This window comes from Oenanthe melanoleuca, chromosome 27 (assembly GCF_029582105.1).
Source record: "Oenanthe melanoleuca isolate GR-GAL-2019-014 chromosome 27, OMel1.0, whole genome shotgun sequence".
In the NCBI taxonomy this organism is placed as follows: domain Eukaryota; kingdom Metazoa; phylum Chordata; class Aves; order Passeriformes; family Muscicapidae; genus Oenanthe; species Oenanthe melanoleuca.
The window spans coordinates 1,571,353-1,596,192 of record NC_079360.1 but is presented as its reverse complement, the minus strand read 5'-3'; the positions used below and the strand labels follow the sequence as shown (position 1 = coordinate 1,596,192).

The window sequence follows — 24,840 nt, the reverse complement described above, 5'->3', positions numbered from 1 at the left end:
TGTGTATGTGTGACTGTGCCCTGCTTGCATCCATCCATGCAGACTCCTGGATGTGCATGCATGATGGAGCCTGTGTGTTGTTCCTGGGCAGGCTCTGGAGCACAGCTGTGGGCAGAGAGGGCTCAGGGCCTCCTGTCCCGAGGAGGTGAATGCTGCCCTTCCCTGGCCCCTCACAACCAAAGGTCTCAGGAGGCTGTGACAGGCTCAGGTGGGCAGCTCCAGTCCTCAGCTCACATTTTCCTTGGAAGCAAAGGGCTGGGCAGTGCAGTGCCAGCTCACAGACCTCCAGGAGAAGCCACTTTGGCTGAGAAGGATGGGCAGCAGCTGCTGCCAGAGCAGGTGAGGTGCCAGTGGGAGGTGAGAGCTCTGTGCTGCCAGCCCTGCTGAGCCTCGTGGGTGGCCAGGGCTGCCTCAGCCCAGGGCTGGTGTACAGGCTCCAGGGCACTAGAAGTGAGAGCTGGCCCGTGCTGCTGGGGCTGAGTGACACCCTCCTCCCTCAATAGATGCCCCCTGCCCTGTTCCACTGCAGTCCCACACCCTGAAACACCAACCAGGATCTGCCACAGTGCACCAGGCCAGGCTGGGAAGAGAGCCCTGGGGAGCAGCACAGCTGGGTTAGCTCCCAGGAAAGAGGGCACCACAGCCCTGAGGAACAAGGCATGAAGGAAGTTGAATCTGCACCAAGACAGCAACAGGAGCCTTCAGCAATGCTGCTGCTGGGCAAGAGGCCAGCAAGGACACAGGACACACCACTGGCACTGCCATCATTAATGGCAACATCACTCAGAGGAACCCACTTCCTTGCCAATCAAGATTTATTATTCAAGTCCAAAGACAAAGCAGTTGGACACTCACACACACAGCAGCTGTTTGAGGGGGAGGCCTGGCCCCAGAGTCTGAGAGGGCTGAAAGCAGAGCTGGGCCAGGCACCTGGGAGTGCAGGAGCTCAGCACAGGGCACCTCACAGCAAACAGGCACCCTGAGCATGCTGCAGCACAGAGCCCAGGCACACCTGCTCTCTCACAGCCCCTCCTTCCCCCTCAGCTCACAGGATTAGTGTTCTCCTTCCCCAGTGGGCAACACCATCACAAAAAAGGCTGGAGCAGCAGGGATGAGCCCTCTGGGGGGAGGAGGAGCTTTCAGGCAGAGCCCTGCAGTTCCTGATGGCAGCCGTGCCCAGCGGGCAGTGACCCCAGTGCATCCCCAGCTCACCCTGCTTGTGACAAAGCAGCTTCAGAGCTTCACCCTGCCAACAGCTGTGGCAGTACCAGTCCATGTTCACCCCTCAGAAGGTCGGGGAGCGCCATTTCCCAACTATCTGGAGTCTTAAAACTGCGTCAGGGGAGAGGTTTGCTGCTGCTGAGGCCAGTGCTCCTGCCCGGGCCGTGCTTCCCTCACTCAGTGATTCAGACACATCTCACTCCTCTGCTGCAGCCCTGTGCTGGGCTCACCTCCAATCCTGCTCCCCCAGCCCAGCCCGAGCAGGGCAGCCTTGGCCTCAGCAGCAAACACAGGGATTTGCAAAGAGATTTTTCCAGGCTTGTGTAAATGAATCCGTGTGTGCCCCAGGGCAGCTCCAGGCAGGATGGGCTCAATCCAAACCACGGCCAGTGCAGGGGCTGCTCCTATGCCATGCTCTGCTGCCAGGTGGTCAGAAGTAACAATGGATCAATTTAACAACATGGACATAATCACTTCACCCTTCTTTGGTACAGACACTGGCCACGAGCACCGACTGGGACACTGACACCACAAGCACAGGGCACACTGAGTCCAGGAGCTGCTCAGAGATTCTGCTCTGCTATGTAACAAAACAAAACCAAAAAAAGAACAAAAAAAAAAAGGCAACACTTCCCAAGAGCTGCTCCCAGCCACGTGCCTGGAATTCTTGCTGCTTTTTAAACACACACCGTATTCAGAATTAATTTTATCCTTTGAGAGTCCAACTGGAAATCACCAGCTACCGCTTCCGCTCGCCTTTCTGTGTTCGTTTCTTCTCCTTCTCCTTCCGCTCCTGCTTGGCCAGCTTGTCCTTCTCCCTCTGCAGCTTGTCCTGCTCTTTCTTCCTCTGGAACTCATCCCGCAGCAGCTCCCTCTCCAGTTTCCTGGCATTCAGGACATCCTCCACGTTGGTGTTTCGGAACAGCGCTGGGGGGCTAAGGGCTGACAACGCTCTGCCTGAGACTGCCTGTGGCTCATGGGAAGCTTGTTCTACCTCCCCCCTCACCTTCTGACTCTGCTTCTTCACCAGGCAGGTAAGGGATTGGGGAATGAGGAATGCAGAAAGGAGAAGGAATCTCTGATTGCTTTTCCAGAAAGAAAGTCAGGTTGAAAAAACACCCGCTCCTAGAGAAGGAAGGGCCTGGAGCACAAGTCTCATGAGGAGTGGCAGAGGGAACTAGGGGGGCTCAGCCTGAAGAAAAGGAGGTTCAGGCTCTGCACAACTCCCTGACAGGAGGGGACAGCCAGGTGGGGGTCAGGCTCTGCTCCCAGGGAACAGGGACAGGACAAGAGGAAACAGCCTCAAGTTAAGCCAGAAGAGGTTTAGGTTGGATACTGGAAAAACTACTTAAGGGAAAGGGTGGTCAGGCACTGGCACAGCTACTCAGGGGTGGAGTCCCATCCCTGAAGGAATTACAAGCTGTGCAGATGTGGCACTTGGGGACAGGGGTTAGTGGCAGCCTTTTCACTGATGGGGGAATGGTTGGACTCAACCTCAGAGTGCTTTTCCAACCTTAGTGATTCTATGGTTTTTCCCTAGAAAAATGAGGTTTCCTACTGGCTCTTAAGACTGATGTGTCTCTACAAACTGAAAGGAAACAAACACAGAGGGTCCAGCCTAGAGTGGGTTCACTGCAGCTGTGTGTGATGTGTCTGGACACATACATACATGTACATATGTGTGTGTATGTGCAGACAGCTACATACATGTCCCTAATGCAGGGACAAAAAGAATCTATGTTTCACATTTAATTATGTAATAAAACCTGTTTCCATCTTCAATTTGCCAACTGGAAACTCAAGGATGGTCTCAATTCTGAGACAGACATGGGCCCCTTGGTCCTGCCCACCCTGAGTGTTCAGCTGCACCACAGCCTGGCAAGCTGCATTCCTGACACGATTTCTCTGTCTGAACACCAGTTAACATTAACCTGCTCTGGGAGCATTGTCTTTATCAATAACCATGTTCTGTGAAGCTGCAAGAAGGTGGAAGAGGGAAAGAGGGGAGGAGAAGAAAATGAATGGCAGGGTTGGTGTGAGCACTGCACCAAGCAGACAGACATGTCACTGTAACTGTGAGCAAGGTCAGGGTACACAGAGAAAAACCAATCCCCAAGCTTCAAAGGTGGCCCTAAAGAAACAGGGAGACCAGCACAGGGAGAGGATGGGAAACTCACCATGGAGGCTGCCTGCCTGACAAACAGCCTGAGTCACCAGGAATTCAAAGGATACATTTTTCTGATCCAATATTTACTGCTGTCGTCAATCCATCCTGTTCATCCCCACCAGTGAGGGAATTAAGGAAACACAGACATCAGTAATGGACTTGTGCCTCTCTACAGCCACTCTTCACTCAAATAACAGCCTTGTAAAGGCAGGAAGAAGCAGCTGGACTCTCACAGACCAGGTATGCACAGCTCCCACCCTCAGCTCCTGCAGCTCCAGGGCCAGATGTGGTTGCCTACGATTCACTCAGCTGGGCAGGAAAGAGCTTGTTCTTCAGCACCACAAAGAGTTAACTTCTAACCCTCCCACTCCACACTCTCTCTAAAGGATTATTTCAGCAGATTTCTCCTGAGAAATCAAGAAGAACTCAGCAGCAGCTGCTGAGGGATGGGGGCATTTCTCCTGCCACACACTTGGGCTGGGCAAAGTGTCACAGCCACGTGCTGGTGGGGACACACACCCTCCCAGGAGCACCTGCTGCCAACACTCGAGGAGCTCTGTGCTTTGTCCATGTGTGAAGGAGGATTGCAAAGCTTCCCAGCTCTCCCCAGCAGCCCCTGCAGAGCTGGGAGGGCCTTGTTGTTGTTGTTGTTTGAGGTTTGGAACAGGAGTTGTCCCTCCCTCCCAGCCCCAAGCAGTGCAGCAAAGGATATTCCTCCTCGTCGGTCACATTGGCATACTGGGCCAGCAGTGCAGCCTTCCTCTGCTTCTCCTCCTGGGACACCTCCCTGGGCTTCACCACTATCCTGGCCTGCTTCTCCATCATGCTGGTGATGGCCTGCACCTCATCTGGCAGGAGAGGAGTGACAGTGTCAGCCCAGGCCACAGACAGGGCCCTGGTGTCTCTCACTGCTCCTCCCTCTGCAGCCCCACCCGCCCCGAGCCCTGCAGGGACATGCACCCACCCCAAGGGAGATGTCCCACCCAAAAACACCCCCCAGGCTTTTCCCAAAGGCACTGGTGGTGCTGTCAAAGCTGCTCTGGGGAATTCCAGCTGGGATCTGGGAGAGATGGAGCTGCTGAGGAGCCAGCACGGGGCAGAGCTGACACCCTGACTGACACCAGCTTCTCCCTTCCACAGGGAATTCCCTGTGCTGCACCCAGCCACCACCAGGCACTGTTATTCCTGGAGTAAGAGAATGAAACTGGAATCAGTCAGGCTCTGGCTAATGAAAATCCATTTGACTCCAAATCACATTCTCTTCTGCTTCAAAGCAGCTCAATAAGTTTATTTAAGTATGTACTTAACCCCCATCAAAGAGAAATTCCAAAAACCTGAAGTGAGGGATCAGTTCATGCTCTCCCTTTCTTTCCAACCAAGAGAAACCAATGGCTGATTTACCTTTTAACACTGAAATTCCACTGCCCATTTCCTAAACTGACATCTGGGTTTTGACATAATTTTTTGTTTAGTCTGTTAATCACTTATCCCTGAGACTGTTATTCTGAGTGGATACACACTTCAGTGGGGATTTATCCTTTTATGGAACCCCAGTGATATAATTTCACCCTGGAATTCCATGAACCCAGACACACTGTGCTGCCTTTTTTATAACAAGAAAAATCCCTATGGGTGAGCACTGGCAGGAGCAGGAAGAGCCCAGCAGCAGCTCCAGCAATCCCAGTCATTTGTCCCCAAGAGGAATTTATTTTATTTAATGCATGGAACAGCATTAATTCTCTCTCTCCCCAGCCAAAGGCAAGGTCAGGCCAAGAACAGACTTCCAGGATTTTTGGGGAAAGCCACTGAGCTGCTGCAGGGTGGAGCTGCTGTGTCCATGAGGTGAGGGAGAGGGGATCTGGGGCTGATCCAGTGACTGACATTGCTGCCAGAGCCACTCCTGGGTGACACCAGGCACTGACAATGTTCTGTTTGCAATCAGAGGCAACAACAAAATGCAAAGCAAACAAAGAGCAGGATTTAGACCAAAGGGACATTCCATTGTCACAGTCTCCTGTCAGGTCTGTGCCACTGCAATGTCACTGATCTGTGCTTGAACCAGCACACAGCTCCACTGCATCCAGAGTCTGCACAGGGACCAGGACAATGCTGGATCCCAGAAACCTGGGATTTTTGAGCTTTCTGTGCTTTCTGGCACTGACCCCCAGGAGAACACTGCTTTTGATGTGAGGCCTTGGAGAGGGCTTCTAAATTTAAGTGATGGAGTTAAAATCATGGGTGAGTAGTTAAATGGAAGTGTGTGATTTCACATGGTGAAGGGTTTTAAATCTGAGGTTTTTATAATCTAGTAATAGGTATGGGACAAGATGGAGGATTTGGGGTGTTGTCTCTTTCTGTCTTCTTCCTTCTTCATGATTTCAATAGTAGTTTTTAGTTCAATAGTTAGTGCTGCACTGTGGGTCACAGAAGTTTGGTTATTGGGTCAAAAGTATCAATAATATAGGTGTTATTTCTCTATTGGACTGCTTAGCTTTAAAAGACCTTGTAACTAGCTAAATTCACTTCCATTTTGCTTGCTTTTAGCTGGTAGCTGGAAGTGTTGAAAAACTCTCTGTACTTTAGATAAGATTTAATAAACAACCAAGCCCAAACACGAGAAATTAATCTCCTTTGTGTTTTTAATCCTGGCTCTGAGTGAAGACAGAAGAAAATGCAGACAAGCCACTAAAAAAGTGGTGCAAGCACCACCTTTACAGACAAACCTCTGCAGTGACCAAGGACAAGGTGAGGTCTTGGCTCCCAGCTGAGGACAAGGGATGGATTGAGGGAGGTGACACAGGGACAGTGGGGTGGAGAAGGAACAGTGACAGTTCTGCAGCCTCACAGAGCTCCCTCCAACAAGCATTTATGGAAGAAAGGAGAGTTGTAAGACAGAATGTTGGAAGAGGAAATACAGACACATGAGTGGGGTGAGCAGCAGCAGGAGGGACAGCCCAGCTCTGCACAGGGCAGCTGCAGTTGTACAAAGCTGCTGCTTCCCAGACTGGGACAGACAGAAGCAGCACAGGTTTCTACACCATAACACCTGCACAGCCAGCACTAAACAGAGACAGCCCTGGACCTGCTGGAAAAGGTTTTGGAAAAAAACACAGGACCTTAATGACCATCTCATTAAAAAAATAATCCTATAGAAAAAAAAAAACCACACACACACAAAAAAAAACCCCAAAAACAAACAAAAAACCCAAAACAAACAAAAAAAACAACCAAGCAACCATCTCAAAAAAAAAACCCAATGTCAAACTAAAAAACAACAGAAGGCCAAAAACCCCACAAACAAGAAAGCAATAAAAAAACCCCAAAAGCTCACTTTTCCCTGCAGGATGATGAACCCAAAGAACAGCAAATGCTGGAACAGCCCAAAGTGAAGCTGCTCATCCCCATGGCAGGTGAAAGAGGGAATGGAATGGAATGGAATGGAATGGAATGGAATGGAATGGAATGGAATGGAATGGAATGGAATGGAATGGAATGGAGGTCAGACCTGCAGCCATGGGGCAGTGCTGGTTTGAGTCCTGCCAGGACAAACAGAAGTTCCCTTTGAGGTGAGGTCCTGCAGGTCACCCCACACTGAGGACAGGGCACATCACTCTACCTTCTTTCTCCTCTTTGGCATCAACGACCTGGGAGTCAGACCACCTTTCCACAACCTCCCTGCACACATCAGTCAAGAGATCTTCTTCCTAGGAAGGGAAAAGAGACATCTCAGACTTGGAACAGAGTTGGCTGCTTCCAACAAGCACCAGTCAGACAGGAAAAGCAGCAGCTAAAAGGATCTGCATGCCCAGCAGTCAGTTCAGGAGCACAGCTTTTCACCCCAAATCTGCCTGCTGAACACCCACAGGACTCTGGTTTCCCTGGGGTGACACAATCACACCGTGGGTGCTCCCTGGGCTCTGGCACACGTGGGTTTCACGAGGCTGCTGTGCATGTGCCACAGCCCTGCCCACACCCAGGAGGCCATCTGGGATCTTTGCTCCCAAATCCTCCTGCCCTGCATCCTCTCTCTTCCTGAGCCAAGGCCACAGGGAAGTGACTCAGGGCCACCTCCTTGCCAGGGAATAAATGACATGGGATAAATCATAGGTCAGGGCCAGTGCAGAGCTGAAACCAGTGACAGCCATCACCTCCCACCTGCAGGGACATTCTGCTCCCCCTTGACTTAGAAATGGCAGTGGGACACATCCCCAGCTCCAGCAGGGGCTGCAGTCAATCTCCAGGGGCACTGCTGCCTCAGGATCTCAGGGGAATCTCAGTGTCTGGAGCAGCTCCTGCCCCTCCTTCTCCACCAACCCTGCAGAGCTGTTCCTCTCACTGCTTCTCACTCCTCTCTCCAGCTGGGCTTCTGCAGGTGGCTTTTCCTGCTTAAATTTGTAACTGAAAGGTGCTGAATGTCCTGGAGCCAATTGGCATTTGCTCCATGGAACACAAGAGAGCCAAACACCACTGGTGGGGGTCACAGAGCTCAGGGACCGCCACCAAATATTTCCAAACAAACACAAAATTATGTTGGTTTGGCATTCAGTAAATACAGAGAAAAATCAACCATGGAAAATACAAGTGAGGTGGATTCTGTCTGGTGTAAAGAGAACTGGACAGAAACAGAACTTGGTTTTAAGTTTTTTGATTAGAAATGGTGACATCTGAATAAACTCACTAGTGCAAGACATGAACAGGAATGAGGAACCATGGATCTGAGAGCAAGTGTCACCTTATTTTAATAAGGTTTGTGAAATATAAATAAGTGAACAAAAAAAAAACCCTGTAATTTATGTATGGAACTAGGAGAAGAGACTTGTCAAGAAAAACCCCAATTTCACCAAATAAAACACTGTTTCAAAAGTCAATACAGAAATAAGCACAGAGTATAAAAATAAATATAAAAAAATAAATTTAAAAAGAACAGACTACAAAGACTAATTAGAAAGCCTGAGGGTTCAAGAAACAAAAAATTTCTACAGGAATGGCAGAAAAATCAAGCAGAGCCAGAAACTGCAATCAAGGCTCAACTCAGCTGTGGCTGTGGCAGAGAAGGAAAAGGCTGTGGTGTGACTGGGGCAGTGACTTGAGGGACATGGGAACCCCACAGCTGCTCAGTCCCACAGCAGGGAACTCAGCACTGGGCAGAAAATGGGAAACAGCAGAAAACCTGAATATCAGGCAAGGGGAGTATCAGTGGCAGGGCCAGCCAGCACTGCTCGGGCAGGACACACTCTCCAGGCACAGAGGTGGGGATGGAATGAAGCCTGGTGATCACAGGGAGCTGAGTTAGCTCAGCCCCTGCAGAGCAGCACTTTGCAGACACCTCTGGCTCCATCCCTCAGGATGCACTGTTTGCTTCTCCAGCTCTTTTAGGCTCAAAGCTGCACTGCCAGCGTTGAACCAGCTCCCTGCTGTGCCCCAGGGTGGGGAGGGGACAGGGACTGCACGAGAGGGTGCTCTGACTTTTAGGAAACCCATCTGGAGTGGCCCAGTCAGTGTACAGAAGGAATGGTGTCATACCTGGGGTGAGAAAACGCTGACTGTACCCACCCAGTCCCTGTGGGGGGCTTTGTGCTCTCACACTGATATTTTGTGAGGAAATCAGTGGCAGCCACTGAGCACACACTCAGCACTATTGCTGTTAACATTTTACACTATGAAACATCCATTTATGAAAAATCCCAAGACACAGACACTGTAAAACCATACAAGGAGGAACAGCGAAGGGAAACCCCTCCCTGCACTCTGCCGGCTCCCAGGAATGGGGCAGGAGCAGAGCCAAGCCCTGCCCACGTCCAGGCTCACCCACGGCTGTTCCCGTCCGTCCGATCCGATTCCTGACGGACAAGGCGTGTGTGAGGCACGGGCTCCTGCCAGAGCACTGGCCATTAAAAGTCACCTCTCGGAGCCCAGGCAGCCCAAAGGGGATCCCCGTGCTCCCCTCGAACAGCCCCTCCACAGCACGGGCCGGAGCTTCCATCAGCCCCGAGCCGGGCACAAAACCCCGCCCCAGCCAACTGCACCCCCAAACTAGCACCAGAACCGCAAGGATTGCGGACAGGGCAAAAAAAAGCCCCTGGAGACGGGTGTCCTCCAGTGAGGGGGTAACTCACTCCGGGAAGGAGCTGATCCGCCCCGGGAAGGGGGTGATGTACCCGGGATGGGGCTGATGTACCCGGGATGGGGCTGATGTACCCGGGAAGGGGGTGATGTACCCGGGATGGGGGCGATGTACCCAGGATGAGCCGATGTACCCGGGCTCCGGGGAGCCTGCCCTCCCCGCCGGATCCCCGGATTCCCCCGGCCCATGGACCCCGCAGCCTCCCTCGCCCTGCGGGCCGCAGAGAGCCCCGGCGGGAGCACGGCGGGACCCCGCGGAGGGACCCCCGCCGCTCACCAGGCAGGCGGCCAGGACGGCCCGCAGCGCCTCCAGCCGCTCCTCGTCGCTCTCCTCCTCCCGCAGCAGCCCCTCGATGTAGGCGCCGTACACGGCGCGGTCCAGCCCCAGCGCGTCCAGCCGCGCCGCGAGCCAGGCGGGAAAGGGCGGCGGCTCCGGGACCCGCACGGGGGCCGCGATCGGCACCGGCATCGGCAGCGCGGCCGCGCCCGCCCCGCCGGGCGCCGCCATCTTGGGCCTGCAGAGCTGGGGGACGGCGGCCGCGGCGGGACAAACTTGTGGCGATGGCGGGAGCGGCGGGGCCGTCGGGGTCGGTGCGGCCGTGCCCGGACGGGAGCGGCGGGGCCGGTCGGGGTCGGTGCGGCCGTGCCCGGACGGGAGCGGCGGGACCGGGCGGGCGGCCCGGTGTGCCCTGTGTGCCTCGTGCGCCCTTGGCACAGCCTCTCCTGCCCCGCAGAGCGCTTTCGCGGGGAGCGGCGCGTCCCTGCGCGGCCGCCGTGAGGGGCGGGGCGGGCGGCGGATTTAAACACGGACTAGCGGCGGGCTCCCGGCGGCTGCGAGCCCGGGCAGGGCCATGGCCGCGGCCGGCACGGGCTCCCCTCGGCCCCTCCGCGGACAGTCCTTCTACCTGGACGTGCCGAGCGGCCGCAGCGCCCGGGAGCTGGCGGAGGCCATCGGGCGGCTGGGAGGGGTGAGGCGGGCCGGGCCTGGGGGGGCGCCGGGGCTGGGGGACACCGGGACACCGCCACGGGAGGGGTCTGGGGGGTCTCGCCGCTTTTATGTCCCTGCTCGTTTTTAATGTTTGCTGGTTCTCTCGCTTCTCCGCTGAGCCGGGTCTCTCCCCGTGTTCCCGACAGCCGGAGCTCTGGGGGTTGCTGGGGGTCGCCCCGATCCCCGCGCTCCGGCCCTCGGGGTCCCTCAGAGCCCGGCTCGGGCCCAGCCTTTCCCTGGAGCGTTCCCGGTGCTTCCCTGCATTCCCAGTCCCGGCCTTTTCCCTGGAGCGTTCCCAGTCCCGGCCTTTTCCCTGGAGCGTTCCCAGTCCCGGCCTTTTCCCTGGAGCGTTCCCAGTCCCGGCCTTTTCCCTGGAGCGTTCCCAGTCCCGGCCTTTTCCCTGGAGCCTTCCCAGTCCCGGCCTTTCCCTGGAGCCTTCCCAGTCCCGGCCTTTCCCTGGAGCGTTCCCAGTCCCGGCCTTTCCCTGGAGCGTTCCCAGTCCCGGCCTTTCCCTGGAGCGTTCCCAGTCCCGGCCTTTTCCCTGGAGCGTTCCCAGTCCCGGCCTTTTCCCTGGAGCGTTCCCAGTCCCGGCCTTTCCCTGGAGCGTTCCCAGTCCCGGCCTTTCCCTGGAGCCTTCCCAGTCCCGGCCTTTCCCTCGAGCGTTCCCAGTCCCGGCCTTTCCCTCCCACACTCCAGGTGCTGGTGACCACACGGGAGCTCCCCGGCCATGGAGCTGCTCCCACTCAGGGGCGATGGTCACTTTGTCCTGGGACCAATTCCAGGGGTGGGAGCTGCCTGCCGCTCAATGGGGCACCTCCCAGAGGTGACAACTGCTTGTGTGGTGATGGGTGCCCCACTTATCACCCAGTGAGAAATGTTTTTTTCTAGCCAGGGGTACATTTTCCAGGTGACAACAGCCTGTGGCAGTTTAATTTTTTTAGGGAAGTTGTGGGACTTTCAAATAGAATTTAACATAGAGTAAAGTAGGGAAATGGCAACCAAGGTTCTTGTCATGCTCCTGTGTGCTTTTTTCCTGCTTTTCCCAGAAAAGCCATCTGGACTCTTTTTCCCTGGAAGGCTGGTATTTGAGTGGATCCCTGTGCATCCTTCATGGCCTCCAGGCTTCCTTGCTGCTGATACTCCTCATCAATTCCTTATATCCTGTTGTAAAACCCTTTGAGAAGTAGCATCACCTCAGTCCCTCAATCTGGAGCTGAGCTTGGGGTTGTACCTGGTTGTTCATCTTTCAGTCTCCTTATTCCTCTTGTGCACAGTTTGGTTCTAACAGTTGTTACTATTTGTTTTCAAGCTCTTTAATCTCTCTGAGGTGGTCATCTCATGTAACCTCAAAACTTAAATCCTACAATATGCACACAGGTGTAGAATCTTTTAATTCTTGCTGGTGCTGTATCTGTTCAGCCCTGATCAGATGTTGGCTGCACAGACATGTGGGGAAGGTGACTTGCACTGTTTTCCCTTTCAGGACCTTTGTCCTGAACTTGCTGGTTTCTCTCTGCCCTCCCCTGGATGTGCCACTCACACTTAGGACATCTCTTTCCTGGCTGGGCATCCTCAAGTCTGAGAACCCCATGCTCTCAGCAAACAGTTGCTTCTCTACACAGCTGCTGTGTTACTTGGAAATCGTTTTACACTTTGACCATCCTTCTGGTTTCTATCAAACACCATCCTGGCCATCCTCTCTGAAATGAGGCCCACTGGCAGTGGAGCTCTCATTCCTCTTGGCTGTGCAGAGATACTGAGCTACACCACAGCCGCTGTCTGTAATGGCAGCAATATCCAGGCCCAGGCTCAGTGTGTAGTTCAGGACACAGGTAAGGCCATCCTGTGGCCTTGGGCTTGCATGTGGCACCTTGAACTTGTGGGGCTGGTGGCACTCTGGAGTGTTATTTGGATGGGGAGGTTGTGATTGCCTCTCTTCTGTGCTTGCAGCACAGCCTGCGGTGATCCTTGTGGCACTTCACACCTACTTCATGGTTTGGGAATCTCCACCTACAGGGTTTTGGGCTGCCCATATCTTTATCTTCCTGAGGGCTTCACACCTGAGCCCTGTGACCCTCTGCCTCCTGCACAGATTCTGAGAAGCCAAGTCATTATTGGCTTACGATACCCTTAGTATCCCAACTTTTGGGTTTCCACCTCTTTCTTGGCCTGATAGCTCCTGTGCAAAGGTGTGTGAATGTGTTTCATCTCTGCTCCCCTCCTGCTGTGTTCTCTGTGGAGCTGCTTGCCCAATTGTTCACTTTCTCCTTTATTTTTCTAAAACTTATGTTCTCCTGAAGACAGAGCTCCTCCAGGCTGATCCATGATGTCCAGGACCTTTTCCTCAGATGCTGGGATTTTTTTGAAAGCAGTGTGTGAGGAGTAGGTGGTGGTGGCAGAGTGGTGGATGTCTGGATCTGAGGTTCTGGTGACTGTTTGCAGTGAATCTCTAGGGTATCACAGCATGTCCTTTTGGAAAGGCAGTATGGAATGAAAGAAGGAATGTGGATGCTTCCAGCAGCCTCTCACTGTGGGGGGGTTGAGCCAGGGGCAGTGTGTTTGTTTAGCAGGGCACTGTCAGCTCGGGGTCAGACATGTGCAGAGCTGCTCTGTTCTGTCTCACTGCAGGTGACTGAAAGCTTCCTCAGCAAAGAAATCACCTGTGTGGTGTCCAGCAACAGAGAGGCCAAGCGGGGCCAGGCCAGGAGTCGGGAGGAGAAGCAGAGCAGCCCAGCTGCAGGAGGCACAAAAACCACCAGCTCAGTGCCTGCTGCCCCCAAAGGGAACCCAGCCAGACCTGGCCAGAAGCCACCATACACTGTAAGAGCTGCAAAGGTTTTGGCCCAAGGGGTCTGTTGGGTCTGGGGCCAGTTTTGGAGGGTGAAGTTGTTCCTGTTCTGAGCAAATATTCTGTGTGGTTTTTTCCCTGCTCTGTTCCTGTTTCCCAGGCTGTTCCTATTCATACTCTTGTTCCTTGTGTCTGCCATCATTGTCTACTCAAATGTGCATGTCACAGCTTTGGGCTGTAATCAAGGAAATCTGCTGGAATGGCAGAGGAGCTGGAGGCCTTGGCTGGCTTCCTGAGGGAACAGGCAGAGGTGTGGTGAGAAGCCAGAGAAATGTAGACCAGAGAAAACCACTGCAATCTCTGGGTACTCCCAGACACAGGGTAAGGCACCTGTACCCTGGGAGGAGATCCATGAGGGCCTCCTGCAGAAAGGGGCTGCTGTTGGAGCTGGGCTTTCTGCTCACAAATGCTTGTGGCCAAACTCCAACATCCTACCTTGAATGCTGTGACTGGGGAAAAGCAGCTGTCCCAGTCCAGGCCTGGGGAACCTGCCAGCTGGAACTGAACCCCCTGCAGTGGGAAACCTGAGCTGCAGAGCTTTGTCCCAGTTTTTGTCCCCTGTCCTGGCTCCCAGTACTCTCCCTTGTCTTACAAAGAGCTGAACCAATCTGCTGAGAATGTTGGCTTGAAAATAAGGCTCTGTTCCCAGGATGTTGGGGTGCCTGGAGAACAGGAGGCTCAGGGGGACCTGATCTGTCTACAACTCCTTGACAGATGGGGCTTGGTCTCTTCTCCTGGGTAACAAGTGACAGGGCATGAGGAAATAGCCTCAAGTTGTGCTGGGCAGGTTTAGATTGGATGTTGGGGAAAGCTCCTTCATGGAAAGGGTTGTTCAACCCTGGCACAGCTGCCCAGGGCAGTGGTGGAGTCCCCATCCCTGGAGGGATTTAAAAACTGTGTGGATGTGGCACTTGGAGGCCTGGATCAGTGGTGACCTTGGCCATGCTGGGGAAGGGTTGGACTTGATGACCTTACAGAGCTTTTTCAGCCTGAACAATCCCATGATGCAGCAGGCAGTTTAAGCTAAATTGCTGCTTCCTCTTGGCTCACTCTGGAGCCTTCATTTCCCTGCTGGTCAATAATTCCAAGCCTTGGCTGGTGCTGCTGGTGCAGTTGAGTGGTCCTCTCTGCAGTTTGCATTCCCTGGAAAGGCTCTCTGTGCTGGCAGAGATGAGCCCAGCAGAGTGGGGGGATCCCCAGGGATTGTTGCTCTCCAGCTCTTTGCCATGAGCTGCTCATGTCTCCTCTCTCCACAGGCACTGCTGAGCAGGGGGAAGGAGCTGCTGCACAAGGCCATGAAGAACCAGGTGAGCAGCCTTGGATGAGCTCTGCTGGGGCTAGGTGTGCTCAGAGTTCTGCTGAGCAGAGCAGAAGCAGTGCCAGCCTTCCTGCAGAGCCCCTGCCCTGCTGACAGAGCAGATCCTGGGCTGGGAAAGGCACAAAGCAGTTGCTTGTGGCCTGCAGAATGTTCTGTAGTGCTCCTGGTCACTGCTCTTTATGGAGCCATGTACCTCTAAGGCCTGTCCCAGCCATCTGGTGCTCAACACAAAAGAAATAACACGAGGTCTGTTGTTAGATGAATTTTTAGCCTAAGAAGAACTAAAGCAATGTAGCTGGGGCAAAAGGCTCCCCTGCAATCCTTTCCCTGAGGTCACAAGTGGCCAGATAAATCTGAGTGCCCACTTAGAAGCTCGTGCTGTAGCAGGGGTTAAACATTTGCCCGAGAAGTGCTGTTAATTTGGGGTGGATAAAGCAGGAGTCTGGTCCTTTACTGCTGTGCCCTGATTTTAATAGCAGCCATGCAGTGCTCTGTCAGCTGGGCAGCAGGAAGGGCCTGAGCTCAGTGTGGAGCTGCACGTGGCTGTGCTTTGAGCTGTGCTCTGCCAACCCTCTCTGTACAGGACACCTGCAGTGGCAGCAGCATCCTCGCCAACGCTCGCCTGTGGGGAGTCCAGATCCTGCATGTGGATGGTATCCTTCTCTGTGGGGTGCAGGAGGCTGCTGGTAATGAGGCATTTTGGAGCCAGGTGGAGCAGAAGTGATGTAAGGAGAGTAGAACAGAAGGAAGAAATTGCAAGCAAATATCCTGGAGTGATGCCATCCTGGCTGAGGCTGGGTCTGCCCTCAAACACCAGATCTGTGTGTACAGAACGTGCCACTGTCACATTTGGAACAGCAAACACAGGGTACACTGTAATGTACTGAAGGTGGAACCTTAGGAAATGTCAGTTTCTTGGTCAGTACATCAATTTGTTCCAAAAAGACCATTTTTACTAATTAACCTGGAAGTATGATCACGTTATGGGCAGGATTTGGTCAGGTTTAATTAGGAAGTGCTGGTGTTTGAGGACCTGTTCTGGAAGGCACCTCCTGTCCCCATGATGGATGGGGAGGGGGTGATGGGAAAGACAAATGGTGGAACTCTGATACTAATAATAGGTCTGGAGTAAAAGGTTCTGAGTGTCTGGTGACAGTGACATACAGCTGTGCCTGAGCCTGTCTGGATCCTGTCCCTGGGCTCTGCTTGGCCTCTGGGGCTGCTCTGTGTGCTGCAGAGCTCCTGCCAGTGTCTCCTTCCTGCAGAGCCCCAGCAGCCTCCAGCTCTGCTAGAGAGCAAACTGGGGGGTGTCCCTCAGAATGTTCTCTTGGCTTCATCTTGGACCATTCCCTGGGGAAGGTGCTCTGCCAGGGGCTGCAGGCTCTGGCTTTTCCCAGTGCCATGGGGGTGTGCTGCAGTCTGGGGGGAGCAGCTCCCTTCCCTGCCTGAGCTTTGGCTCTTTGACATCCCACCTGCACAGAAATGTTGTCCTATGCCCAGCAGCTGCTGCGAGCCATCTCAGGAGCAAGGAAGCAGTGCCAGAAGACTGAGGTAACAACTTCCCTGCAGCCAATTTCAGGAGTTCAGGGTTCCTGGGCAGCTTTGAACAGTTCTTGTAGCAACTGCAGTGCCAGTGGGCCAGTCAGGGGGTGCTGGATCCAATCTTGTGCTTGTGTTAGTGATGGAGATGAAGAAGATTCAAAGAATTTTTCCTTTTATAAAGCTGGGGGTAAATCCAGATGAGAATGATCCAGCTGTTAAGTATCAGCATCCATAGCACAGCTAATGCTGACTTTGGCCCTAAGGGGCTAAGGGTCATGGCTTAACCCCATATGGCAACTCTGCCCCACACAGCCACCCCCTGGGGTGGGGAGAGAAAAAGGGAGAAAGCTCATGAGTTGAGATAATTGATTTAGTGGGGAAAGCAAAAAGCACACACACAAGCCAAGGAGAGTAAGATGATGATGATGTGGCTGGTACACTGGCTCACCAAAGAATTGGTTAATGCACTGGAGAGATCAGGGGGAAGGTGGGATGTAAGGACAGGGTGTGGCAGCCTTTATGTTGTATTTCATTTAACCCTGGGGAACCCTGGAGACAAAATGAGGGGAGGTACTCTGGGTGGTACAGGAGCTCTGAAGTGGTGGCTGAGGCTGCTGCTGCTCTGGGATCAGTAACTGCAGCTCTGCTTGTGCTGCTCCCATGCTCAATATGTCCCTTTTTTTTTTCTCTAGGTGAAATGCCCCGCCTCCAGATCCAAAATTCACAAAGGTAGGCCTGGAAGTTGTGCTGCTATTTATGTTCAGATGTGGAGCTGCTTGGAGAAGCCTCATTTAGAATTTGAAACACATCAAAACCTTTGGCAATCCCAAAATATGCCAACTCTTTAGGCAGTTCCCCTTGAATGGGTTCTGTTACTCCTTGTTGGAGTCTGGCTGCAGCCTCCCAGGACAGCTGAGGACCTTTGATTTCACACTGTGTTTAAAAATCCTAAAAACCCTTTGCTGCCAGCTCCCAGAATCCCAGGGCACCTGAGAACAGTGCTGCTGCACATTGAATCCAGCAGCTTAAAGGAGGTTTTGAGGAATAAATGCATCCTGCAGAGAAGAGCGTGTTCCTCCCAGCCCACTCACTTCTGTTGGGCTGAGATGTGCTGCTGAGACACGGATCTGGGGATGGCACTTCCCAGGGAGGGGGGGAGCAGCCAGGTTCTCATCTGCAATTAGACAAGAGCCAATTGTGGTGCTGAAACTGGCACTGCTGACGTCAGCTGATCCACGACTTGTTCCACTCGGCGTCGAGAGCGAGCGCTCGGCAATGGCAGGAGCAGCCTCAGCCTGGAGTGTGTGTGAGACACTTGGGACTGATTTCCCAGTTTGCTGGGGGAAGGAGCTGAAGGAAGGCTCAGGAAGCTGTTGGATGTGGCTGATTGTGCCTGCAAGCTCTGGGATCTGTGCTGGGCACAGTCTGAGCCTGGCCTGGGGTCTGGCAGTGGCATTGGAGCCATTTGTCACTGCTGGGATTGCTCAGGACCCACACACCCATCTGAGGGGGATCTGGGGCTTGCACATAGCCTCTGGCTCAGAAGTGCTGAGCATTTGGCAGTGTTTACGTGGAAAAAAAACTTGATCCTGTACTGAAATAGCAGCTTCAGTGACGTAGCAGCACATTTGAGGCAAGCAGGGGGTGAGGCTGGTGAGGACAGGTGGGCTCAGCCTTTCTGGGGAAGGAGGGTGAAATATCTTTGGAAAAAATAGCATTGTGTGCCAGGAACACAAGAAAACAAAACTCCTCACCCTTCAGAGGCAGGAGAGGCTTGGTTTCAGAGTCAGGCAGATGCCCTGTGGGAACACCTTGGTGTTTATTTGTTCCTTAGCCAGATCAAGACTCAGGTTTCCAAGGTGAACGTAATGTGAGTGGAACGTACCTGCAGGACAGGAGGGACCTTGGAACTTCCCTTCCCACCCTGGCTCTGAAAACCTTTTCCCTCAATGCACTGCTAAGACTCTCTTGCTCTCTTCATCTCTTCTATGCCTCTATAGGAAGCAAAGCTGCTCTTTGCCCTCCTCAGGAGCTGAGCAGAGGCCAGATACTGCTCTCGAGTAGTGTCCTGCTGCCAGGCTTGGCTGGGCAGCACCTTGGTTTGTCTCCAGCATCTCTTGCTGCTTTGACATCCTGGCCTGAGCCAGGTTCTGCACTTGAGGCAGGGTGAATGGAGGAAAAGGTGCTGGAAGCTGTTTCAGAGCTCTGAGCCAGTGCAGCAACCACTGCAGTTCCTGAGTTCCCTTCTCATATTCATTGGCACATTGTGTGACAATCCTTGAGATTGGAGTCAGAAGGTTTGGGGTTAGGCCAGTGCCTTTAAGACTAAGGAGGCATTAAAGATGTGAGAGGATGGCTAAATACCCTTTAAAAGGTGGACATGTCCCATGTTGGGCTGCCTGAGGTTTGGTCACCCCACTGCACCCTTGGGCCAGGGCTGTTGAAGATCACCTGAAGAGGAGTTTGGGCTGTACTTGGCCACCACTTGGCATTCACCAGTGCCAGAAGTTCTGATGCACTCAGCTCTGGAGCCCAGTTCTGTTGGGGAATGAGTGACTTAAGTAAGGAATTTGGCCAGGAAAACTAACCAGGTTTCTCTCTGGCAGGAAAATTGAAGCCCCCTTTTCTGAAAGTTGAAGACCAGAGCAGGTAAATTCTAAATATTCTACCCTAAAACCTTGGGATCTCTCTTTCACTGGTTTCATTCCGAGGGACTGTTCTGCCCAAGAGGCAGAGTCTGGCTTCTGTGCAGACCTGTTCCACACTGGGAAGTTGACCCTCTCCTAGAGGGAGGCAGATGGAGTTTAGAGAAACAATCCAGGTGTCTTGTGTGTCAGGAAGAAAAAAGGTGTTAAACGAGACTTGACAGCAGTTTGCTTCCTTGCTCAGATTCTGTGTGTGATCCTCAGCAGGTCACTTAATCCCCCCAAGCCTTGGGCAGTGAGGAGTGAGATTGAAGCACAGGAGGTCAGGGCCTGTAACTTGATGACAGCCTTGGCCACAGGGGACCTGATCCCTGTGGTGTTTCTGTAACTCTACCAGCATCCACAGGGCCAATTAATTATTCCAAAGGCAACATTTAAGGCATCTCAATTAAGAGTCAAATATTGGGGTTTATATGCTGGATGCGAATGAAATGTGAGGGGGAGAGATGTGGTCTGGGTGTCTAAACCCTCCTGTGCTGTGGGGTAGCTGGAAATACTGCACTGCTCTGCCCTGGGGTAAAAGGTGCAATTTGAGCTGAGCAAGCAAACTTGCCTTCTGTCCAAAACATGCCCTGTTGGGACTGTTACTGGGAACTGGGTTTAACACTCAGTGAGAAATGGGAGTTCTGACACAGCCACAGGAGAGCACTGAGCAGCATTCCATCATAAATGGGGTATGCCTTGAGCCCTTCCAGGGTGCAGGAGGGACAGCTCTGAATCCTTGCCAGCCCTGCCATGGGTCTGATGTCCTGATCTGCTGCTTTCAGGCAATTCCGGCCCTTCCATCACCAGTTCCAAAGCTTTCCTGACCTCAACTTCTTGGCACCCAAAGGCTCCAGCCCATTTGAGCCTCTGAAAAGCCTCTCCAATTCCTGCCATGCCAGGTAGGCTGTAGCTCCTTCTGTGCAAGTGTTTAACCCCACTCCTGCTCACTGCTGGCTCCTGGGGTCTGGCAGCCACCTGCCTTTGGCAGTGGGCACAGGGAGCCCTGTGCTGGTCCCTGGTGGCCCTGCCAGGCAGGGTGACCCCCAGCATCCTGTGCTGTCCCTTGCAGGGGTGCTGAGGGCTGTGCCCTGCACAGCGCCGGGGGGAGGAGCCCTCGCTCCACACACATCACCCTGCCCAGGAAGAGGAGGGGCTTTTGTGAGTGCTGCCAGGAGACCTTTGAAGAGCTGCAGAAGGTAAAGGTTCCTCTGGCACCTGGTTCCTTGCAAGAGTTCTGAGGGGGCACTCAGAGGCTTCATTAATCATGTCATGTTAGCACTATGAACTATGAGTTGCTGTATCCTGCAGGTCTGCCCCTGAGATGGGAGCTGGGTGTATCTGTGTGCCCATGTCAGGTCAGAGCACGGTGGGTTTGAAGGTTGGAGCACAACATGCTCCTCTCTTGGGGTGCAAGAGCCTCAAGGATCATCCTATTGCATGATCCATAAGGTGAAGAGGCAGTTCCATGGCAGCCATGGGGCACAGGTGGATTGAGAAGGTTTTTTATCTCCTGGAAGGTGCCAAGCAAGGGGGCTTTCAGAGCCCAGCTGTTAGTGCCAGACAGTGGTGCTGGGGTCTGTTCTGCTGCAGGGGAGGCTGTGGGCTGCCCTTGGGTCCAGACACAGCCTCCTCAGCAGCAGGAGCAGGGAGCAGGGCACTCTGTGTGTTCCCAGACACTGGCTCTGTCCCTTTGCCCTCTGATCTGTTAGGCTGTGGGAGGGAAGTGCCTGTTGTTGTGAATTCCCCTCCTGGCAAAGCTTGAAGTGTTGTTAAAGGGTCTCTGCCACCTTCCAGCACCTCCAGAGCCCCCAGCACCAGCACTTTGCCCAGGACAGCTCCCAGTACATCCCTGTGGATCGTGTCATCTCCCAGCTCACCAGCAGCTTTGAGGAGTGGTCAGCCAAGTAAGTCTGGAGATCTGGGAGCTCCTGGAGCCCAAAGGCAGCAGGTGCTGCATGGCACATTGGTGGGATGGGTCCCTGTGCCTGGGAGTTGGAGGCTGAAGCAGAACCAACTTGGCACCTGCTGGGCAAAGCTTAGACAAACTGTGGGAGATGTTCCTGCATTTCCCTGGGTTTTCTCTTTCAGGGAACTCCCTGTGGACTCCTAGTGCCTCCTAAACTAGAAAGGGCAGCTGAGCCCACCTCCTCTGTCCCTGTGTCTGACTCAAACCCTACTGCTCTGTAGCCTCCCTGTGCCTGGGCACTGGGCTGAGGAGGCTGAGATCCCTTGTGCTGCCCATCTCTGCCAGGAGCAGAGTCATTCTGAGCCTCACCAGGCTAAAAGTGCTTCCCTGCTCCTGGGCAAGGGCTGCAAACACCCTGCACTGCAGGAGAGGCCTTGTCTCCCTGGGGAGGGCTGTTGCTGGGGCTGGGTGAGCATTAACTGCTGGTTCCTCTCAGGGTGCCCTGGTCCTGCCTGGCAGATGAACATGTAGTGCCTCAAGCACACAGCACTGGAGGAATCAAGCTGCTGCCAGCAGAGCTGGGAAAGGAAGGGGAACAGCCTGAGCAGGATGCTGTGGAACTGATAACAGATGCAGAGCTGGATCATGGCCTGAAGACCAAGGGATGTTCCCCCTGCTTGCCCAGGGACAGGGTCAGAGATCCCAGAGGAGGAAGGGGCTTGTCAAAGCACAGCTCCCTGCAGCTGCCCAGGGGAGCAGGGCTCAGCAGAGGGGTCTGTGCTGCCCATGGCACCGTGGGGGAGGCTGGGCTGGGGGCTTCAGATTTGGGCTTGGCTCCTGAGCTGGGCTGGGGGCCTTGTGCAGCACCCACTCCTGTCAGAGAGGCAATGGCTTCTCCTGCACAGCCTGGGTCTGTCAGGCACCCTCCCCAAGCACAGCCTGCCTCCAGGAAGCGCCAGCTGTGCTCCAGACAGAGCTCCCAGGTGGGCAAGAGGCCCAGGCTGGAGCTGGGTTTTGTCCTCTCCCCTGCAGCTGAGCAGATGGAGCTGCTGGGTGGTGGGATGGGGGCACAGGGTGCAGGGCAGGTGTCTGAGCCAGGCCTGCCCCTGGGCACAGAGCTCTCCAGCAGACCTCCCAGCTCCCTTGCTTTGGATCTGTGCCTGTGTGGGAGCCCTGGGGAGCCTGTGTGCCAGCCAGGAGCTGGGGCTGCAGGTTTGGGTCCTGGGGCTGTCACTGTCAGTGAGTGTGCCTGGAGCAGGGACAGAGCCCAAGGGAAGCAGCCAGGAGGGGACAGTGACAGCACACCCAGGAGTGGGAACAGGCCTGCTCTGGGGAGCACAGCCAGCAGGACCAGCTGCCCTGCTGGCTGCCTGCCCTCTCCCTCACTGCCTGTGGCTGGAGCCAGATGTTGCTGCTCACTCCGTGTCAGGGCAGCAGCAGCAGCCCCTGGAGCTCCTGACAGGAGCACAGAGCGGGCACACAGCCCCAGCCTCCTCCCCCCTGCTCCCCAGAGCCCAGAGGCTGCTCATGGCTGCAGCAGGAGCTCCTTGCAGTCAGACTGGGATGTGCAGCTGCTCCCCAGCCTCCCAGGGGCCCAGGGCCCCAGGAGCTCACTGCAGCAGGCACAGGGCAGTGGGAGGGACAGCGGGTACGAGTCCCAGCTCTGCTCGGGGCTGAAGGAGTCAGAGCTGGCCTGGGCAGGCCAAGAGGACAGGAACTGCAGGAACTGCTGCACAGAGAGCAGAGGAGCCTCTTTCCCCATATTTGGGACACTGTTTGGCAGCTAAAAGCACCTCCAGGCTGTTCTCTGGACCCTTGGTAGGGGCTGGGATGGGGTTTACCAAGGCACACTCTGTGTCAGCACCAGGAGGCACATCCAGGAGTGAGGATGTGCCAGCAGCCTGGGCAGATCTCCTGCTGGGCATTGATGGAGATGCAGTGGCTTCACTGTCCTTGGCTGTGATCTTCCCTCCTCTCTGCTGACATGGTGGTGCCTCTGGAAGTCTCTCTTCAATGGCAATGTGCTCTTTGCCCTTCCAGAGGGAGAGCAGAGCCTGTTCCTCCTCTCACATGGTCCCCAGAGCTGCAAAGACTTAGGAGAGGATGGCCATGGGGATGAGATTTGTGTTCCTCTTGTGATCTGGGGGTTGTCTTTGAGTATTTTCAGGTGGTTTTAACTTGCTTGGGTGTTTGTTCTTTTTACAAACTTTTGAATTTTGAAATAAAATGGAGGGATGAGATCCTGCTCTGCCTTACTGTGGGTGGAATGTGTTTGGGAACAGGAGCAGAGGGGGTTGGGTGAAGGAAATTTTGCTGAAAGGGGTCTGTGGGCAATGGGCACCACGAGGAAGGAGGCACAGTGGTTGGTCCAGCCCCAGAACATCACCTCAGCTCTGGTTTGCCAGAGGAGTGTGGCCAGCAGGTGCTGTGACGCTGTTGTACCCGGTGCAGGGGTGGTGCCCAGCAAGGAGGGGTGTGGAGAAACTGGAGAGCAGTTGGTAGGAGCCTGTTGACCTCTCCTGGATATGGGGTTAAGGGATGGAGGTCAGGGCTGGGCTGGCTAAGAGGATTCCCTGGAGTGTCCAGGAGCAGCCTGTGGCTTCTTGAAGAGCAGTTCCAAGCAGAATGAAGCCAAGGTGTCAAGCTGCTTCCAGGGGCAGGATGGGAAAAGAAAAGGCTCAGGGCCCAGGAGGGTGAGACACTCCCAGAGGAGTGGGGTCTGTCTGTCCTTGGAGATGTTCAGTCCTTGAGTGAAGGACAGCACTCTCTCCTTCACTCCAGGCTCAAAGGGAAAGCTTGGAGTGGGCTCATGTAGTGGGAGCAGGAACTTGGGACACAGGAGGCTTCAGAGATTCCTCCTGAGCTAAATCCTTCTCCATGCAAAGCCACACTCCAGTTCTTTACCTGCTGCAGCCCCTGTAATGAAGGGCTGCTCAAAACTGCAGCAGGAGCTGAGCCCCCTGGGCTTGGGGTTGTACCATGGAGATGTCCCTGCAGCCACAGGCTGTCACAGCAGGAAGGTCATCCCTGGGAGAGAAGGACAGAGGGGCTTAGAGCACCAACCAGCCACTGTCCTGGGGTGCTTGGCCTCCTGGAGGGAGTGATCAGCTCTGTGCCCCTCAGACAGCAAAGAGGGGCTGGGGGACAGAGGAATGGCCCCTCCAGGCTCTTGGCCTGTGTGACCAGAGCTCCAGGGTGCCCCCTGTGAGACTGGGATGCCTCATGGTAGTGAGCTGACCTGGGGAGTAGCAGTTCTTTCACCAAGCCTGGCCCTTCCAGGGAGGGGAGAGGGACCCCCATGGAACCTCCTCATGCTGCCCAGTGCCTTACACCATGGAGCCCCTGATCTGGGGGACTGAAGCAGCTGTTTCACAGCCCCTTGGGGGCCCTGTAGGCTTTGATCAGGTGTTCAGGCTGGAGATACAGAATCTTGGACTGGTTTGGGTTGGAAGGGACCCTAAAGATCATCCAGTTCCAACCCCCTGCCTGGGGCTGGGACACCTTCCACTAGAAGAGCTGTTCCCTGGTACAGGGAGATCCAGGCTGGCTGAGCACTTCTTTGTCCCTGTGGTGCTGAGAACCACCAGGAGGGCTCAGGGAGGGACTGTCCCCCTTGGGCTGGCAGCCTCAGAGCTCCTCAAGAGATAAGCAGGTGCTGGATCATCTCTGCTGCACCTGCTGCTGCAGTTCCTCCCTCACTGCATGGAGGAAGAGGAAGGTCCAAGGGCAGCAGGTCTCAATTTGGAAGCCCTGCCTGCTCTATGCTGATGTGCCTCAAAAGAACCATTGCCAGCCAGAACCCCCAAGAGTGGCTGAGAAGGTGCTTGCTGGAGCCTGTTCCTGGGCAGCCCCCAGGGGATAGGTCCCTGTGTGTGAGTGCCAGCCCCCATCACATGGTCTTGGAGGGGCTTTGAGCCCCCCAGTCTGAGCATGACCCTCAGCACATCCTCTCTCAAACCAGGCTGAGATGCAGCTGCCTCTCAGGTTTCAGTTCCTGACACCTCTGCCAGTGCTGGGGATAATGGGCTGAGCTGCAG

The 24,840-nt window shown here is 54.5% G+C and overlaps 2 protein-coding genes across 2 annotated transcripts; one reads left to right on the top strand and one right to left on the bottom strand.

The window, feature by feature from the left end:
- Positions 1-797: 797 nt before the first annotated feature.
- CCDC43 (coiled-coil domain containing 43) lies at positions 798-10,242 on the bottom strand. Its single transcript, XM_056512215.1, has 5 exons — positions 9,789-10,242; positions 7,005-7,092; positions 4,101-4,236; positions 3,454-3,509; positions 798-2,148 (listed from the first exon to the last, which is right to left on the bottom strand). Exons 1-5 carry the CDS (start codon positions 10,017-10,019, stop codon positions 1,961-1,963), a joined length of 699 nt encoding a protein of 232 aa, XP_056368190.1. The 5' UTR covers positions 10,020-10,242; the 3' UTR covers positions 798-1,960.
- On the top strand, positions 10,238-23,046 carry DBF4B (DBF4 zinc finger B). The gene is made up of 11 exons (XM_056512214.1): positions 10,238-10,479; positions 13,128-13,319; positions 14,604-14,654; positions 15,249-15,318; positions 16,146-16,216; positions 16,900-16,936; positions 18,814-18,856; positions 19,680-19,796; positions 19,967-20,093; positions 20,692-20,801; positions 21,300-23,046. Exons 1-11 carry the CDS (start codon positions 10,363-10,365, stop codon positions 22,588-22,590), a joined length of 2,226 nt encoding a protein of 741 aa, XP_056368189.1. The 5' UTR covers positions 10,238-10,362; the 3' UTR covers positions 22,591-23,046.
- The last annotated feature ends 1,794 nt before the right edge of the window (positions 23,047-24,840 follow it).

Coding starts and splice junctions, on each gene's coding strand:
- CCDC43 (XM_056512215.1), bottom strand. CDS start 10,019: ATGGCGGCGCCCGGCGGGGCGGGCGCGGCCGCGCTGCCGATGCCGGTG. Junction 3,510..4,100: donor AATGTGACCGACGAGGAGGA/ATATCCTTTGCT, acceptor TAATTCCCTCAC/TGGTGGGGATGAACAGGATG. Junction 2,149..3,453: donor AAATATTGGATCAGAAAAAT/GTATCCTTTGAA, acceptor TTAGCCCCCCAG/CGCTGTTCCGAAACACCAAC.
- DBF4B (XM_056512214.1), top strand. CDS start 10,363: ATGGCCGCGGCCGGCACGGGCTCCCCTCGGCCCCTCCGCGGACAGTCC. Junction 19,797..19,966: donor TCCAATTCCTGCCATGCCAG/GTAGGCTGTAGC, acceptor TGTCCCTTGCAG/GGGTGCTGAGGGCTGTGCCC. Junction 20,802..21,299: donor TTTGAGGAGTGGTCAGCCAA/GTAAGTCTGGAG, acceptor GGTTCCTCTCAG/GGTGCCCTGGTCCTGCCTGG.